Genomic DNA, 18,037 nt, shown 5'->3' on the forward strand with positions numbered 1-18,037 from the left:
AAGGACGATAAGGGATTTGGCAGGATCGTCAGTGCTTTTATTAGCAACCGTAGAAACAGTTCCAGAGAAGGTAAAAAATCGGAAAGCAAAAGTGTGCTCCAGGTTAAACGTATTCAACCTAATACTTCTAATTCCTACTTCATTTTTTTCTAAATACTTGGTGTTCTCCATAGGTATGACACACCGACGAGTGGCTGTCGGTGAGTATTTAACGGATAGATATTATGTCACATATTGTTAAAGGGTGTCCGGAAGAGATCGCCTTATCAGCCTCTACTTTTGACCTAAGTCATGTACTGTTTTATAAATAATATATATTATGTATCTGTTCCTCCGAAAGCTGGTCTCCGCCGTAATACCTTGCACGACGAGGGTGTGCTCAGCCGAGGCCATGTTCTTGGCGACCTCTCGCTCGTACTGTCCCGACACCTACCTTGCATGACGAGCGTGTGCTCGGCCGCGGCCATGTTTTTAGCGACCTCGCGCTCGTCGCCCGTGGCTTGCGCAGCGCACCACACCCACACGCGCGCGCCCTCGCGCAGCACGTAGCACGCGCCTCCTCGCGTACTGTCCCGACACCTACCTTGCATGACGAGCGTGTGCTCGGCCGCGGCCATGTTTTTAGCGACCTCGCGCTCGTCGCCCGTGGCTTGCGCAGCGCACCACACCCACACGCGCGCGCCCTCGCGCAGCACGTAGCATGCGCCGCGACCGCGTGTCCCGCGCCGAACTTCCACGCCGCGGGCCTCGCGCGCGTACTGGCCCGATACGAGGATGAGCGCGCGTGATGGTGCTACCACTCGACGGCCCATAGCTGGGAAATTAACAAAACAGATAAATGGTGAGCAATTTTTTCATATACTTATGTCTGCTGAATTTATCATCAAGCGGATAATGTAGTCTCTCGCTTCCGGGAATTCGGGGTTTTCATCTGGCGTGGTGGTCTTTACCACCACGCCAGATGTTGTATGAAGCACGGCTTGGCTCTCTACATAAATACACACACGTGCATGGAATTACATGTCAGCTGTGCTGTGTGACGTCACTTGTGTTGCGTGCCCGCAATGCAATTATAATTAGCAAGTAGGTAGGCAGGTATGTACTTACGATCGTAGTCTGATGCGCTGCCGACATAAGTGATCATACGTCCTTTGAAAATTTGCAAGAAGTGAGCCGGTTCCTTGCCTTGATAAACCCATGCCTGAAAGTAATATTGCACTAATTTGAAAAAAAAATATATATAATAAGCACTTAATAAATGTATTTAAAGGTGAGAATAATGGTACCTGGACGGGAAAACGCCCCAACTTATTGTAGAGGTCTTTAGCTTCTTTAGCACCCAAATTCCTCAGATCATTTGGCGAAGAGCCACCCTGAAATACATAACATGTTAGTAATTGATTAAATTTACGTTTTTGTTCTTGCACGTTTATGCCTCACCATCTTGTGGCGGCACCTTGTGGAAAACAGTAGACGCAAGAGTAGTACCTAGGGGTACAGAACACATAAAATAAAAGACGACAACGAGATGCCCTTCACTTCTATTTGCAAGTAACCAGTTGTCTAACTACACCGGACTAAACTAATGTCTCACCATCCAGTAGTAGAGTATGGACTGGTCTCCAGTCGGCGCGTGGTAGGTGTACAACACGACGTAGCAGTCCCGGTCGTAGAACACGGCAGCCTGCGGGCGCTCTACCTCAATGAGCCCATTTTGCACGCGCCATACACGCAATGCACCCGACCCGTCGTCCGGAAGCTGTGCCTGGATGTACAAGTAGGTACACGTATCATCATTAAAATCCTCATCCAAGAAGATGAACTTCTGAAATCCATCATTTAGATTCCTGGCAGAGTCGCCATGTTTATTATATATACCTACACGTTGCCTAGTTTGATTAGATTAGGTTTGGATACATATTATGACACATGCGTATGGAAAGCCTTAAGGGGCCCACTGACTATCAGTCCGCCGGACGATATCGGCCTGTCAGTTGTTCGGAACTGTCAAATTTTTGTTCTAACTGACAAGCCGATATCGTCCGGCGGACTGATAGTCAGTGGGCCCCTTTACTCAAATACTCACACTGCAATTGCATCTAAGATGTTTATATGTTTCGTCTCTTACCTCGGCTGCAAGCCATGCATTCGACGCCAGACTGACGGCATCTAGCCGTGTTGTAGCAGAACGAGCGACTCGCACGCGATTGTCGCGGCGTTTGTCGCACCAGCGCCAATCGTGGAATAACGCAGCGAATTCCAACGGTTCGCGGCCTGAATAATAAGGAAGTTAATACTTTGAGTAATGGTCTCTAGACTAAAAGTTTAATGAACACTATTAACCACATCGCAGTTGAGGAGTTAGGTATAGGTATGCAGTAGGTAGGTACATTACCACCGGTCAGAGATGAACTGAGGTTCAAAAATCTCTCAACACGCGCGTCTAATCGTAAAAAAAGAAAACCTGCTTGTTTTTCCGGGCATCCTTATACACGAGCTCGTTTTTGTTTATAAATAAATAATTGAAAGAAGAACCTGCAGCAGTGACAGACACGGGGCCAGCGTGGCGTCGAGCGCGTGCGAGGCCCCGGGCCGCGGCGAGGGCCCCGCGGCTCACGGAGACTCCGGCTGACGGGCCCACCCAGGCCCAGACGCCACGGCTACCGGCGTCCACTATGTAAACACCCTGGAATATTAAAATGTTTCATCACCACTTACCTAACAATCAAATTCAAATTTACCTAGGTCATATAATGTGTATTTACACAAAGGAATTAAGTGTGTGTTGGGGAAGTGCATGAATCTATAAAGTAATTTGTAAGGGCCATCATGGGCGGTAGTGTTGTTACTCGAAAAGATCGAATGAAACTTACATCATCAGCCAAATCCTCCCTAAACAGCGGCGCCCGTTTGACCTCCTCAAGCCTCGCCGCCGGCCGCTGCGACGGAGTGGTGATGGGCGTGACACGCGGCGGCTGCGTCGCGCGATACAGCCTCGCAGGGCGCGGGGGATCCGCGGGCGGTGTGGCGGGCCGCACGGCGCGCGCGCGCAGCTCTAGCAGCGCGTCGAGCAGCGCGCGGTCGGCGGGTGGAAGCGTCTGCTCGTAGCCGTCGTGCGCGATGGCGATGCGACGGGCTGTCATGCCCTTGTCCGCGCCCCGAGCCATGCGGTATGCGATCTATTAAGGAAAAAAGCTATGTAAATATGCTAGCAGTCCCTGCCGATACTCGAAGTTCCAAATGTGGAGACTGCTATCATACGATAACAGGTATGAGGAATGTATTGATTGATAAAAGCAATAGTGATCGCTGATCGGTGATAGACCTTACGGAGGTGGTTGTTTAGAAGGTCGTGCATACCTTAGCGCCGAACATCTTCTCGATCAAGTTAGCCGCCCGGCCGAGCCACAGCACTAGTAGCGACGCGGTGTCGAGCACAAAGACTCCATCAGCGGCGAGCTGCGACCACGACACCGGGTCCAGTTGGACGAGCACGGGGCGGCGCCCGCGCACTCGGTAAAGACGCGCCCCGCCGTTTAGGTTACAGCCGCTTCGCAGGATTCTGAAACAACCATTGATTGTTTTTCTTTTTTTAAGCCGTTATCAGGTATCCAGGGATACTCAATACCGGCCGGAATAGACATGTACTGGCAAGCGGAAAGAAGCCCAAACGCTGTTCGCCGCCTGACCTAACAAGACAATAAAGAAAAGAGAAAGGCGCTGTTGTTAAAATATTCCACAAACCAGATCCATCACAGAAGTACGACAATAGCCTCGCGGTGTGTGACCGTGGGCACGTTCAGGTAGGCCACTAGCTGTGATCTGCGGCGGAGCGCCAGTTCACCAGCTCAAGCGTTAAAAGAAGCCAGAAACAAGGTTCTTGGAATAAAAGAATTCCACAAAGCTGATTTTATCATTCAAGTACGACAATAGCCTGGGGGACTCCTTGAAGGCGGTCTCGCGGTGTATAACGGTGCGGTGGGCGCGTCCAGGTACCTACCTAAGCCGCCAGCTGGGTCTTGCGGCGGAGCGCAAGCATGTTCCAGCTCGCGCATCGAAAGACAACGAGGTAAGCTGTTGGAATTATAATAATATTTCACAAACCTGATCCCATCACGGAAGTACGATAACAGCCTGGGGGATTCCTTGGTGGCGGCCTCTCGGTGTATGACGGTGGGCACAGCGAGGTAGGAAGCTAGTTGAGTCCCGCGGCGGAGCGCCAAGGCCGCTAGGGCGCCGCAACGCTCGCCAGCCCATGCGTGGATGTGGCGTTCGGCGCATTCCGTGTTGCCGTTCTCTTTAACTTCTTTGCGCTGTAATTGGGGCATAGAAAGATTTGAAATCTTATTTACGTAATCCATTCCCGAACGAGGATAAAACATTGGTAAAAATCCCAATTTTGTCTTTTAGTGCTTTACGAAATTGGGACAGGACTTTTAGTGGAAACCGACAGATGTAAAAGCACACGACTGGTTAAAGAGTCTTAGGTAACAGTACGTCTTTTAGCTAAAATAAAGGGATTGCGCAAGTGAATGATGAGATGACGTTAGACAGAGAGGTATGGAAGAAAAAGACATGCTGCGCCGACCCCAAGGAATGGGACAAGGGCAAGCGATTGTTAAAAGGGATTGCGCACGGTACCTAGCCGCGACAGTAGGTCGTAGGTATACTAAATACTTACAATAACATCCGGGCCCGCTGGCTGGCCAGGCATAGACGAGGAGTACACTAAGTAGGCTTCCCCATCGTAGAAGGTACCGTAGTGGTTCCGCGGAAGCATTTCCGTGCCCGATTCCTGCATGAGAAACAAATGTAGGTACCTACTTAGATAATGTACACAAATTACACAATCAAAACATTTTAGTGAATAATTCACAAAATAAACAAAACAGTGGGACCTTTAAAAAACAGAAATTTTCCAAATCGGCCGCCTTTTTCTTAACAAATATTTAAATCTCTTTAAATTTATGTCGATAAAAATCGGAACTGAAAATCTCGATTGGTAGTTCATCAATCAATTATTTACAAGTATAGGTACCTACTTTAGGTTTTCAAGGGCGTTCCTATCCACGGTGTACCTCACTTTGTATTCGAGGAAACGTGTAGATATATAGAAAACTTAGAAAATATAGGAAAAATTTGTTTCTGCAATTAAGAGCAAATGAACAAATAATATAATATAACTCTGCTACTATAAGGGCAAATAATATAATTGATTTTGATAGTTTACTATTGTAAAATTAAGTTAAATTAATGCATGTCACGTTTGTGGTTTCAAATTCGCATTGTTTGGTTCTTTAGCACTAGATCTAGAGATAGTTTAATTGAACTGTACAAACAAGTCTTGTCTGAGCAACCATAATTATCTAATTTCAGTAGTGGAAACTGTTGTGGCTTATGTATGTATTTAAGTGTAATTATCTATATGTGTCATCTTTCTCTGTTTGTTTCCCATTATCAATAAGAAACGAAAATCCCTTCAAAAATCTTAACTGGTGTGGCCGGTGTGGGTATGGGAATTATCATGAAACTTGACATTTGCCTGATACACTTGCGTAACTATTACATTGGTATTCATGCATCGAGTAGGTAATTCAAGTAGGTAAGAGTAGATTGACCATTGAAAGTGAAATGCGGCTATATCCCTCATTAGGCTACAAATGATCAGTCGTCCGTACCGGCGATTAAACTCGCTGGTGTCAGTGATACACACGAACGGCTCAATTTGACAATGTTTATGAAGCCTCGTGACATTACCAATCATGTGACATTGTTAACATGACTTCCATCACAGAAGGGTCCTTATATGATGCTCGTCGATTAGTGGTACTTTTTGTACTTAGATTCGTTTTTCCATAGACAATCGCTGGGAAAATAATTAGCTAGGTACCTACTTAAACAATTAATATTAAGTTCGCTAAATAGGAAATCAAATTGAAAATACAAATCACCAAACAAATCGGCCGGGTTATGTTTTATCTTATAGAAAGCGTTAAGTCAAAGTTAAGTATATCCCTTATATTATAAGCCAAATTTTATTATTTAATTCATTCACAATGTAACCACAACCTAATTAACTTCGTGAGTACGAAAGCATTTCATTTTCATAATAAAGTATTCTATTTAATTACCTCTGTTTTCTCCAAATGCAATTTAGATTAAAAGCTGAGGCGGTGATTTGAGTTGATTACAGTGCAGAGAAAATATAATGCCCGTGGGCTGTATGGATGCGGCGAATGCATTCGTGCATACGGTCGCTGCAATCATGTAGTCACGCGCGTGTCGCGAGTTTTCACGAAAACTCATTTTTTATCCATGCACTTTCGACAGTTTATCTCATAACTCGTGATGATTATTTATAAATGATGACTTGTTTTGTTTATAGTCTGCAAGCGCCTAGCTAGTTATTTTAACTATGCATGCTTGACAAGCTGCGTTGATGTTGCAGATTGCAGACTAAGCAAGTAGGTATGCCCGTTTAAAATTAAAAAATAGTTATTTGTTCAACAAGTGAGGAAAGTTGGTTTTCCTCGCTTCGCTCGTGATTCAATTATAGAATTTTTCGCTTACTCGGGACTCAAAAACATGAGATGTAAAATAACTTTGCTCTCGTGTGACACATATAATGTTTCACCTCAGTAGTGAGAACGAGAACATATTTGTAATAGACCCCGAAGTATGAAGTGGCAGTTCATGGCCTTCACTAAATTAAAAAGCTACTATGTTTCACTCCCTGTAGGCCGAGCACATGATTGACGCGACAGTATCTCGCCGCGAGATAAACTACCCGTCTTTTACTAACTGTATGAATTAAAGGGGGACGGGTAGTCTATGTCGCGGCGAGATACTCTCGCGCCAAGTGGAAGTGACGAAAGTAGGCTTGTTCGAGCTGCTGAGGTGATAAGTAGTACTTAAATGAAACTTCTGAAAAGCTTTCTACCGTATTATTGGCATAAGTTATTGCCAATAATTCGTCCTTCATTGCTACAATTAGGTATGACCTTATTATTATTTAATATACTATTATAGTTTTTATCAGCTATGCTATCATAAGAAAACTTGATACAATAAATAAAGCAAAATAACTAGATTTCTGGCCAGACTGTTTTCTTGCTTTTATGGTCGCGGTCGGCGGCCACGGCGGCCAGCGAGCTGTACCATCCACGTACATTAAAATAACTGACCATTCGTCAACCTTACTACAACGTAATAAGTTCCATATTAGGCACTTGTGCGTGACTGTACATTGCGCGATGCTGCGATAACGCGGCACGCTTCACTTGCTCTTACGGCACAGCCATAGACGCTATATTTGCATGAAACTTAACTCTATCATAATTTAGGCATTAGTATTCTGTAGACGAAGATTCTCATGATGATGACTCAACAAGTAACAGTTGCTTTTGAAGAAAAGTTTTGTAGTAATGACTATAAAATTGGAGTACCTATCTATTCCATGCTGAGTTTTAGCAATTTGTCAATAGCTTAATGCATTTTGATCCATGTAAAACCAGAGCAAATAATTAAGTTTTGAAATAACGTATTATTACATGCACTAAACATGTACCTACCTAGTATGTCTATTTGGAAAATAAATTTTAGGATAGGTTCTTCGTTGTTGTAAACTTCAGGTTAATATTCTATAGGTATTAGGTACCTATGTAGAATATTAACTTTGCAAAATTTCTTAAATGGAAATTATTTCTTGGCGTTTGTAAGTTTCCAAAGCTTTCCGTGACTGTTGTAAACTGTGTGAGTGCGTTTTACATAATAATTAGGTATTTTTCGGAGGGGAAGCAAATATTACCTATGTCAGCCTACGTATTTTGTTAATTTTGTTATGAGATAGCAGCAAGGCAACTTGGAATAGCTTGGATATGCATATTTACAGAACACAATGCAAGTAGGGACGAGTATGCAATACTTTAAAGAATATAGTAGATAATAGGTACCTAATAGTGTTGGTGTTGTTAAATTCTAGTAGAAACCTCGAGCTAACTTTGCTTGTTGTAAGTATTTGTCGAAGAAACTAAAATTCTAATTATAGACCGTAAACATTAGTCCATTAGAATAGCTGCTCTAAGTAAATAATGTTTCCCATGATGCGATTTAGATTATCCACAATATCTACAAGTGGCAATAAGCGCATTGCGCGCGACCACCGTGCGTGTTGCAGTTGCCCGCTAGTTAGCATGCATCTCGCTGCAATTTATGCTGCACTCGGCTAACTGTACACTTTCTTTTGCAACTCTACGTATTTCACGTCAGGAAGTCGCCACTCGAAATGACACTAATTGCATTAAATTCCACATTAACTTAACATATAGGTAGCTTTTAACATTTGCCAAATCGTTACTGATTTTATCATAACATCCAAATCATGTGCCTACATGATTTGTAACTTGTGACTCGCATATCTTACAGGTTTACGCCACTAGACTTAACGATTTGCTCACACAAAAGGTACTAATATATGCCAATTTACATCTTGCGCAAGAGAAATGAAGATTATTATAATAAAGTCACGACCGATTCTCTATTGTGCTAGTCGTGATAGCGCCAAATAATCGATCTACGGCTAGTGATATTTTGTCGTGTCTCTGAAGAAAATGCAGTGTAATAAAAGTTAACGATGCGAATGATCATGATATTAGACATTAAACATAACTCTTTAATAAGTATCTATAAAAAAATTGCTAAATAGGTATCCTGGACTCATTCTTTACAGTTAGAGCCATTGTTATTTAAGTTTACCAAGATTCCCTGTCCATTCAAAAATTACGTTATGCCGTAGAAAGCGTCCAATGTGTCCACACTTGCGATTTTTTAAATTTCCTGAGCGGATAAGTACAGGAACTCATTAATTTGTCGTAAAGTATGTTGGTAAGTTGGTATTAAAAATAACACCTTTCCTTCCGCTGACCTTTCTCACGACTCCGCGGTTACGATGGCTCGTCAAATAATGTTTTTGTTCATAAAGTAACTAAGTAATTCTCACGAAAATATATCCCAAGATAAGAGCTAACCTAAATGTGTTGACATTCGCACTATTGTTCTTGTTTGTTAATTGAGATTTTGGAGTAGATACCTACCGTAGGTACTTACTAATTTACGCTATTAAAGTGACAGAACTTGAAGATAATTATAGTTTTTGAGCGAGAACCATCTGTGTTTTAATTAACCGTTTCTGTTGGGCGCATTAACGGCACTCGAGCAATTCAATCGGAAACGTCTAGAACCACTGCAGCCGCTGGACCTAATCTTTTTTTTGCAACTGTAAATGGCAAAATTTCTTGGCGCGGTAAAAATGAAAAAAATCTTCAACCTATATTGAGCTGATAATTGAGTTTTTTACGTTTGCCGTTACGTAGGCACACAGGAAAGTATAACCTAAAAAGCATACCTACTTAGGTATATTTGTTAGAATGTTAGGCTAGTATTTTGTAAGTTGTTAGCGTATTTATTAGCAAGTCTTTCATGATCCTTTAAGATTCTGAATTAGTTTTAGCGAAGTGAATAGATAGTATAGATAGAGGGTTATACTGTCATAGTAAATTTTGTAGTCACAGCATAGTCACAGATTAATAAATAGTTACTACGTAATGATAGAGTAACTTATACTAGAGCGGTACTGTCATAGTAAATTTTGTAACCACAGTAAATTCACTGCCATCTATCGACACACTTTAAAATGAGCTCCCTGCCGAGGTTTTCCCGAGGGGCTACAGTATGGGGTTCTTCAAAAAAGGAGTGTCCAGGTTTTTAAAGGGTCGGCAACGCGCATGTAATATCTCCGGTGTTGCAGGCGTCCATAGGCTACGGTAACTGCTTACCATCAGGCGGGTCCCGTATGCTTGATTGCCACCGACGTGGTATAAAAAAAAAACCAGTAAATGTACTGCCATCTATCGACAGACGATTAAAACTAAAAATGAAAATGTATAAAAATACCAAAAATGTATTTATACATATAGTTTTTTTGAAGTGAAACTTCTAATACGACTTCCAACAAGGTTGCGTTAAACGTTTAACGCTACCATAGATAATTTAATTTTATACTCTATTATTAAGTCACTAAAGTTAACTTTCGCTCGACCAGCACGGTGTCTCTTATCTCTCTCTCTCTCTCTGTGTATACTTGTTTGAATATACATTCATGTACCAGGCGAACATAACTATAAAGGAGGTTTTATTTTTATAAATTATCAAACTTCGAAACAAGAGTGTGACCAGTGGTGACCAGTAAGTTGAATAGGGTAATTTCCCGAAAGTAGGGCAATTGATGCTAGTTTCACTTCTTTCGGGCGGAGGGACGCACTATTTTTATTTAATTTATTATTTTTATATGATTTTGACCAATTTTGACCCATGTTCTTTCACTGATATATATGTGTTAAAATTTCCGAGGCACGTTTTTTCCTTAGACTGTATTCGTATTATCTCGTAGTTACCTATTTATCTATATCATCACCTTCTTTGCCGTATCCTCATGGCTGAGGGACGTGACGACCACCATACTGTTGTCGTAGTCTTATAAGAAGTAAAGAATAGTAAAATAATAATATTACCTACGGTGCCATACCTTTGACTCTTACGAAATCATCATCTAATGCCCATAGTAAAAGGTAGTCGTATCTCAAATTACCCACGTGGCGTGAATGACAAGTGATGCATTAGGCGTGCGTGATAGGTCAGACGTCAGGCGACTATCTGGCCACATTATTGTTAGAGAAAAAGGAAATGTTAATATTTAGAAAACAGTAACATGCCCGCATGGAACACGACATTAGACTTGAATGAATCGGTAATAATTAAGTGCACTGTCTTTTGCGTCTTTATAAGACAATCAACGGTCAATGTTCCTTAGAGGTGCTTTTAACTAAAATGAGTGTTTTATTTATTTATTTAAACTTTATTGCACAATATAACAAATAAAGTACAAATGGCGGACTGTTCTTATAGATTAGACGATTGATATCTAGTGAAAGTATTTATAGCAAAGGTTGCATATTTACTTATGCCATAGCTACGCATAAAACCAACCAGTATCTTTAATATGGCGTATTTGCGTGACTAGAGTTGTGCCGTTCTCGATATTGTTCCGCCTCCGCGACGCGAGTGCTCCTGCCATCCTCATCCAGTCGCAAACATTAGCTGCTAGAACTATAGATATAAACTTGTAGAATACTTACCGCGACCCTCCAGATGATGAAGGCGATGTGGTCGCGCGTCGCTCGGCACGGTCCGGAACGCCGCCTCAGCGACGCGAGTGCTCCCGCCATCCTCATTCTGCCACATACACTAGCTGCTAGTACTAGGTGTAGACTTGTATTAGAATACTTACCGCGACCCTCCAGATGATGAAGGCGGTGTAGTCGCGCGGCAAGGTCCGGAACGCCGCCTCAGCGACGCGAGTGCTCCCGCCATCCTCATTCTGCCACAAACATTAGCTGCTAGTACTAGGTGTAGACTTGTAGAATACTTACCGCGACCCTCCAGATGATGAAGGCGGTGTAGTCGCGCAGCACGGTCCAGAATGCCGCCTCAGCGACGCGAGTGCTCCCGCCATCCTCATTCTGACACAAACATTAGCTGCTAAGTACTAGGTGTTTGTAGAATACTTACCGCGACCCTCCAGATGATGAAGGCGGTGTAGTCGCGCGGCACGGTCCGGAATGCCGCCTCCGCGACGCGAGTGCTCCCGCCATCTTCATCCTGTCGCCACAAACATTAGCTTTTAGAACTTCTTATAGAACTCAACACCCAAGAGCAATGAAAATAAGTCTCTTAGGATGAAAAATATCTTACAAAATTTTAATTATTCTTCTACTTTATATATTTAAAATTCTGGTCTGGGGTCTGGGTAACCCTGCACTAGTTGGCTAATGTATTAAGAAAGGGTGCGTCCAATGCCGTGGGAGCGCCATTTGGATCAATTCATTGTATCAAAGCCTTCGTAATGGAAGAATACGTTTTTTGTCGCTAGCATGACTATCTTCACAATGGATTTGGGAGCGGCTAACAATAGTTTAGTTTAAGTACTAGACTACCTACTGTAACTGAACAAATGCTACCATATATTGCTCAACTTATTCGCCCCAGAGGAGAAAATATCAGAAACCTGCGGCAATAATTTTAAGAAAAATATTGCTAGCGTGATTCAGGATTTTTACAATATTGAACGGCTCCAGTGCTGTTAGGTAACTTGGAAACTATGGGTCATTAATGTCATTACATATACTAAGAAAAATCTTAATTGCGCGATTCATAATCATTGCTAGGCCAAACAACGCCATCTAGCGTGCTATTTGTAAATTAAACTTAATCTGTACGAGTGTGGTCATTATCTCAAGAAAAATCTTAATAGCGCGATTCAGGAATGCGGTAGTGCGCCATCTAGCTCTTCTTGTCAAATTTACTCACTCTTACTTGTCAAACATTGCATATAATCCGCAAAAGAAGGCGTAGGGCATTAGGCCAGGAAATGAATGCCCAAAAAAAGCTATAGAGGGAAATGCTTGGAACACAATTTTTGACAGATTTTTTTTGAAGAAGAAAAAAAAAAGTTATGATTTTACTTTGGAAAGGTGTCAATGTTGATACCATAAATGAATTCAGCACCCCCGATTTATTCGAAAACGTTACCAAACCCGGCCTAGCAGCTTCTCTGATGTAGATAATCAAGATAAAAATGAGAGCCCTAAATAAACCTTCAAGAGCAGATATCTCAAAAACTATACAAGATATCGAAAATCTTGACTTAATAAACCTTATAACAAATAACAAATTAAATCACTTTTCATTTTGTATAAGTGGCCATGTTGTTCAGACGCATACTTTCCGAGATATAAACGAAAAACCGAAAAATGGAACCTTCAAACCCCACTCTCCCCCCCAGCACCAGGGTTATAACAGCCGGGGACTTTTGATATGTTCACCTCCAAGCTACATGGGAAGGATTAAAGTAATGAATTAGAACTTTGTCATAATTTAACCACTTCATTAAATGAAAATCTGATAAACTCCCGATTTTGGGCCAAAATCCAAAAACAAGTACCGTAATGTCCCATATGTTTAACAAATAAAAACATTGATTGATTGTAAAATCAGTAACTACAACAATGGTCCAATTTTTAACGTTGATTATCAACGAGCGTTTTTGATTTGTACTCGTTACATTTATGATTTTTAGGGCTCCGTACCCAAAGGGGAAAAACGGGACCCTCTATTACTAAGACTTCACTACTGTCTGTCTGTCTGTCACCAGGATGTATCTCATGAACCGTGATAGCTAGACTGTTGAAATTTTAACAAATGATGTATTCCTGTTGCCGCTATAACAACAAATACTAAAATCAGAATAAAACAAATATTTATGTGGGGCTCCCATACAACAAACGTGATTTTTTTGCCGTTTATTGCGCAATGGTACGGAACCTTTTGTGCGCGAGTCCGACTCGCACTCGGCCGGTTTTTTCTATATTAGATACCTACACATTATAATTTGAAAAATTGGCGCGCCCTTTCTTTATTCCGTGGTACAGGTACATACCTACATAGTGTTTTGGTTCGGTCGGAATAGGTCACTTTCTTAGGACGTCACTTTCTGAGTTCGTCACATTCTGAGGACGTCACATTCTGAGAACGCCACTTTCTGAGGACGCCACTTTCTGAGTACGTCACTTTCTGAGAACGCCACTTTCTGAGTACGTCACTTTCTGAGTTCGTCACATTACATAAATTTACATTACATCACGAATATTAGACTCAAATACAATTGATTTGAATTGATCGGTGCTGTAATGAAAAAGAAAACGGCTGGTACCTAGTCACTAACGTTTATTTGTGACATAGTCATGTGGCAATACCTACTCGTACATCATCTGGTATTTGCTTACAACACATTTATGATATTTGGGTGAGGCAGTGAGGTGTTCAAAATGACGTGTGTAGGTCATTGGTAACACTACCCTCTTAGCTTTGCTACTTCTGCTACTGACTGCTCAAACACTACATACGCTTCTAGAAGCTATGGAACGAATACACTAACTTAATATTTACGATTGAATACCAAAAATACTTAAAATTGAAATAATTTCTGATTATGCCCATAAAGTGCCTACTGCATACTAATATCTAAAATCTAAAAAGTTTAATAAGGTTACCTTCCCCAAACAAAATTATTGTTTATAAGCAAGACATTTACTTCGTACTACACAATATAATTCGCAATAAGTATAAGTAATGGGTAAGGTACGATCGATGTTAAAAAAAGCAAATATGAAGAAAAAAAAAATTGCTAGGCCCGCCGCGGCACCAGCGATCCAGACTGTAATATAAGATAATACAACACGGTGGGAAAATCTGACCCATTAAATGTTTTTTATATCTATACTTACACCAATTATTAAGTGAGTGAAGTATTGACAAATTATGTTATAGAAATATTTAATACCCACAAGCAAGATAAATACTTATATGTATAAACTTCACTATGCTTTTTCCACTATAGCATCCCTTAAAACACAACACTTGACAGTGTAACATTACTTGGTCAGCGCCAATCTCCAGGACATGCATTTCCGTGTGTGGTCAGGAGCCGACTTGGCCCGCTCCCATCACCGCGCGTCACTCCCAGAACACGAAGATACTATCACTGCTATCAGACCGTTTTGTAAACACTGGAACGACTCAGGCGACCGCAGCGCTCACACACTCTCCGCGGACTAACCGCCGGCCAGCGAATAATGCGAAAAAAGAAAATTGTTTCACGCTTCTTGCGCTGACGCTTAATAAAATGGAGAATACATTAATTCCCGCGAAAGTCTAGGCGGGACGTACGTCCGATTGATTGGTGGCCGCTATCACAGTTTCATCTGGCTTCGACAGCTGTCTTAACTACTCACTCAATTATTTGAAGTAATGAACGACAAATTACTCTTTGCCACGATTACTTTGTTTTATGGAGCGATTCTCTAATTGCAGTTTACTTTTACACATGTAACTTATTAATGCCGATGCCGAGGAATGTTTGATTTTTATAAGTACTTACCTTACCTAGGTACCAATTTTGAGTTTTGGGCTCTACTCAAATACAGATTTCAAGAGTTTTAAATTTGTATTTTGTACTAACACGGATTCAACTTACTCTAAACAATTTCAGATCAATAAAGTTCATGCTCCACCACCTATACAAAACAACTATATTCATAAACAGCACACCAATTAAAATAGTTTTTGCACAACGCATGCAAGATGCCCAACCTGATATTCATCCATCCACGTCTTCTGTTATCGCACTTTCTTATTTACTAATGGATTCGCGGAATGCAGAAACCACGCTGACAGAGCCCAGGCTCGTAAACACTGACACCAGAGGCAGGAGGACTATGGGACTAGCAATTATTCCACCGGCTGAACATAAGCGAGCGATCGTCTGAGGTTAACCAGTATATCTTTAAACCCACAGCTAACTTTAACACTAGTAAACACTTTAATTGGTTGGCCCGTGACGAACAATCATCACCGATGGGAATCAGGGCCAGGATCCACGCTCGGACGCGCACATTGTGCGCTTTGACATGAGCTGATTCACTTTCGTTTATAATTTGGACTCGTAACGTCCGTAAACACAATGACGTGACAACAAAACAATGTGCACATGAGGTAGATCCTTTTCGAATTTAGACGTTCCTCAGATGTAAGTGATTCGTTAACTACCCACAAAACGTAGGTTATTCTTGATGTAAACAAGCTAAGTTTCATATTAGTAGACATAGTTTGGACTGCTCATTTCAAACATAGAGAGAATCATACTATCTTTGTCATACAGTAGCACCCAAAAGAAAAGGATGAGTATAGTTTATTTTGATCTTGCTGACAATTTGGTTTGACCAACTATAGACTATAGGTACCTAATAATACCATGTCTGTAAAACGACGGTGGTTGTGGTGTGTACCTCTGTGGGGAGAAACGTTTACACAAAAATGCTAGTGCCTTTATCCTCTAGCGACCTTATAAAAGAAAAATTGGCAGTCAAATTTGACCCATGGTATTAAAATAAAGAATTGAATTTATTTCGTGTTAAAATCAATTGATACAAAACGAAGTCTTCTGTTCCATTTAATAATGATTTAAATTTATATGGGACGCTAGTAAAGTTTAAATCAGTGTGTAATTAATTATTTACCTATTAGTAACCTAGCATAGACCTGAACCCGTTTACTCTGAGAATAATAAAGTCTAAAAAGTGGCCCGTATTAGTGAACCTTATTTAACTTAGTCGAAATGGCGTAATAACTGATCAAAACTTTTTATAAGTTTCTCATCTACTTAGAAATTACCTATGTTTTATATTAGACCGGATAATTTGCTTTATTCTCATTTATTGCAGTCATTATTTTACTTCGCAGTGGGATTACAATGACTGGCAAAGTTAGCGCCCCAGATTGTTTGCATTTGCCGTTACTACACCTACACAATATCAAGCGTGATGTGTTCCTGCTCAGATTGATTCGATACAGCACGCTCGAGTAGCCAGCAAAAAACGACCTTGCTTTTGTATTGGTATTGTCAACTGCGTTACGATTTGAATGCAACGGTACCGGATTATTTGGTTTTGTGATTTGACCTCTTTATATAGCAAAGAAGTTGACTACAGGGTTTTATCTAAGGCACCTGCCCAACGGCCGGCTAGAAAGCGACTATCAACTATTATCGCCAAGACCACTTCTCAGACACATAATCTCAATCGTAAATCTCGTTCGTGCTCGCTTTGTCTTACATCCATACAACTGATACAACGCTATGTTCCAGATGGTTTTTATAGATTTGTATAATCGTGATATCTTCGTTCTGCATAGATGTCACATGAAACAGCGCCATCTATCGAACAATGTGGCAATCAAATAAAAATTGTACGAGCAAAGATAGATATAACCATAGAGTAACTTATACTAGAGCGGTACTGTCATAGTAAATTTTGTAACCGCAGTAAATTCACTGCCATCTGTCGACACACTTTAAAACTAAAAATGAAGATTTATAAAAATACGATAAAATGTATTTAAATATGGATAAATGATTTTTTTTATTTGCAATAATTATTTTTATGATTTTGACCCATGTTCTTTCACTGATATGCGTTAAAATTGTTAAATAACAAACGAAACCATCAACGCCATCTATACGACTGTAGGCCAAAGCTAGTAGCGCCCTCTGAACGAGAATCAAATTTTCTTGATTTTCGAGGCACGTTTTTTCCTTAGACTGTATCCATCTATTACGGAGTTATATCTATCTTTGATATTAACTCCGTAATAGATGGATACAGTCTAAAAAAAAACCGACGAAGTGCGAGTCGGACTCGCGCACCGAGGGTTCCGTACTTTTTAATATATGTTGTTATAGCGGCAATAGAAATACATCATCTGTGAAAATTTCAACTGTCTAGCTATCACGGTTCATGAGATACAGCCTGGTGACAGACGGACAGCGGAGTCTTAGTAATAGGGTCCCGTTTTTACCCTTTGGGTACGGAACCCTAAAAACGTATCAACTTTTTTTGATTCTCGAACAGATGGCGCCACTACCTTTGGCCTACTCTCGAATAGATGGAGTTGACGGTTTCGTTTGTTATTTAACAATTTTAACGCATATCAGTGAAAGAACATGGGTCAAAATCATATAAAAATAATTAATGCAAATAAAATATTTATTTATATATAAATACATTTTATGGTATTTTTATTCATCTTCGTGTTTAGTTTTAACTGTGTGCCGGCAGTGAATTTACTGTTGCTACAAAATTTACTATGACAGTACCGCTCTATCCTAATATGTATATCCTCTTTGGTACTGGGGTCATCATACCAGGAAAAATCTTAATAATGTGATTCATTTTTGCTACCTCGTAGAGTGCCATCTAGCGTTCAATTTGTGAAATAAATAAAAGCTACAGGAGTTTGGAATCATTGTCCCAGGAAAAATCTTAATAGCGCGATTCAGGATTTTTGCTACCCCGTGCAGTGCCATCTA

The 18,037-nt window shown here is 40.9% G+C and overlaps 1 protein-coding gene across 1 annotated transcript in view; it reads right to left on the minus strand.

Moving 5' to 3' along the window:
- Nucleotides 1–15,014, minus strand: part of LOC134740766 (villin-like protein quail) — an 18,079-nt gene extending 3,065 nt beyond the window's left edge. The window contains exons 1-12 of the mRNA XM_063673367.1: nucleotides 14,551–15,014; nucleotides 11,626–11,715; nucleotides 4,682–4,795; nucleotides 4,105–4,313; nucleotides 3,361–3,562; nucleotides 2,874–3,179; nucleotides 2,536–2,686; nucleotides 2,129–2,274; nucleotides 1,595–1,765; nucleotides 1,287–1,373; nucleotides 1,108–1,201; nucleotides 584–814 (exon numbers count right to left, since the gene is read on the minus strand). Of these exons, the coding sequence (XP_063529437.1) occupies nucleotides 584–814; nucleotides 1,108–1,201; nucleotides 1,287–1,373; nucleotides 1,595–1,765; nucleotides 2,129–2,274; nucleotides 2,536–2,686; nucleotides 2,874–3,179; nucleotides 3,361–3,562; nucleotides 4,105–4,313; nucleotides 4,682–4,795; nucleotides 11,626–11,715; nucleotides 14,551–14,580 (1,831 nt within the window). The 5' untranslated portion in view covers nucleotides 14,581–15,014. The remainder of the gene's footprint in view (nucleotides 1–583; nucleotides 815–1,107; nucleotides 1,202–1,286; nucleotides 1,374–1,594; nucleotides 1,766–2,128; nucleotides 2,275–2,535; nucleotides 2,687–2,873; nucleotides 3,180–3,360; nucleotides 3,563–4,104; nucleotides 4,314–4,681; nucleotides 4,796–11,625; nucleotides 11,716–14,550) is intronic.
- Nucleotides 15,015–18,037: the final 3,023 nt, after the last annotated feature.

This window comes from Cydia strobilella, chromosome 4 (assembly GCF_947568885.1).
Source record: "Cydia strobilella chromosome 4, ilCydStro3.1, whole genome shotgun sequence".
Lineage (NCBI taxonomy): Eukaryota > Metazoa > Arthropoda > Insecta > Lepidoptera > Tortricidae > Cydia > Cydia strobilella.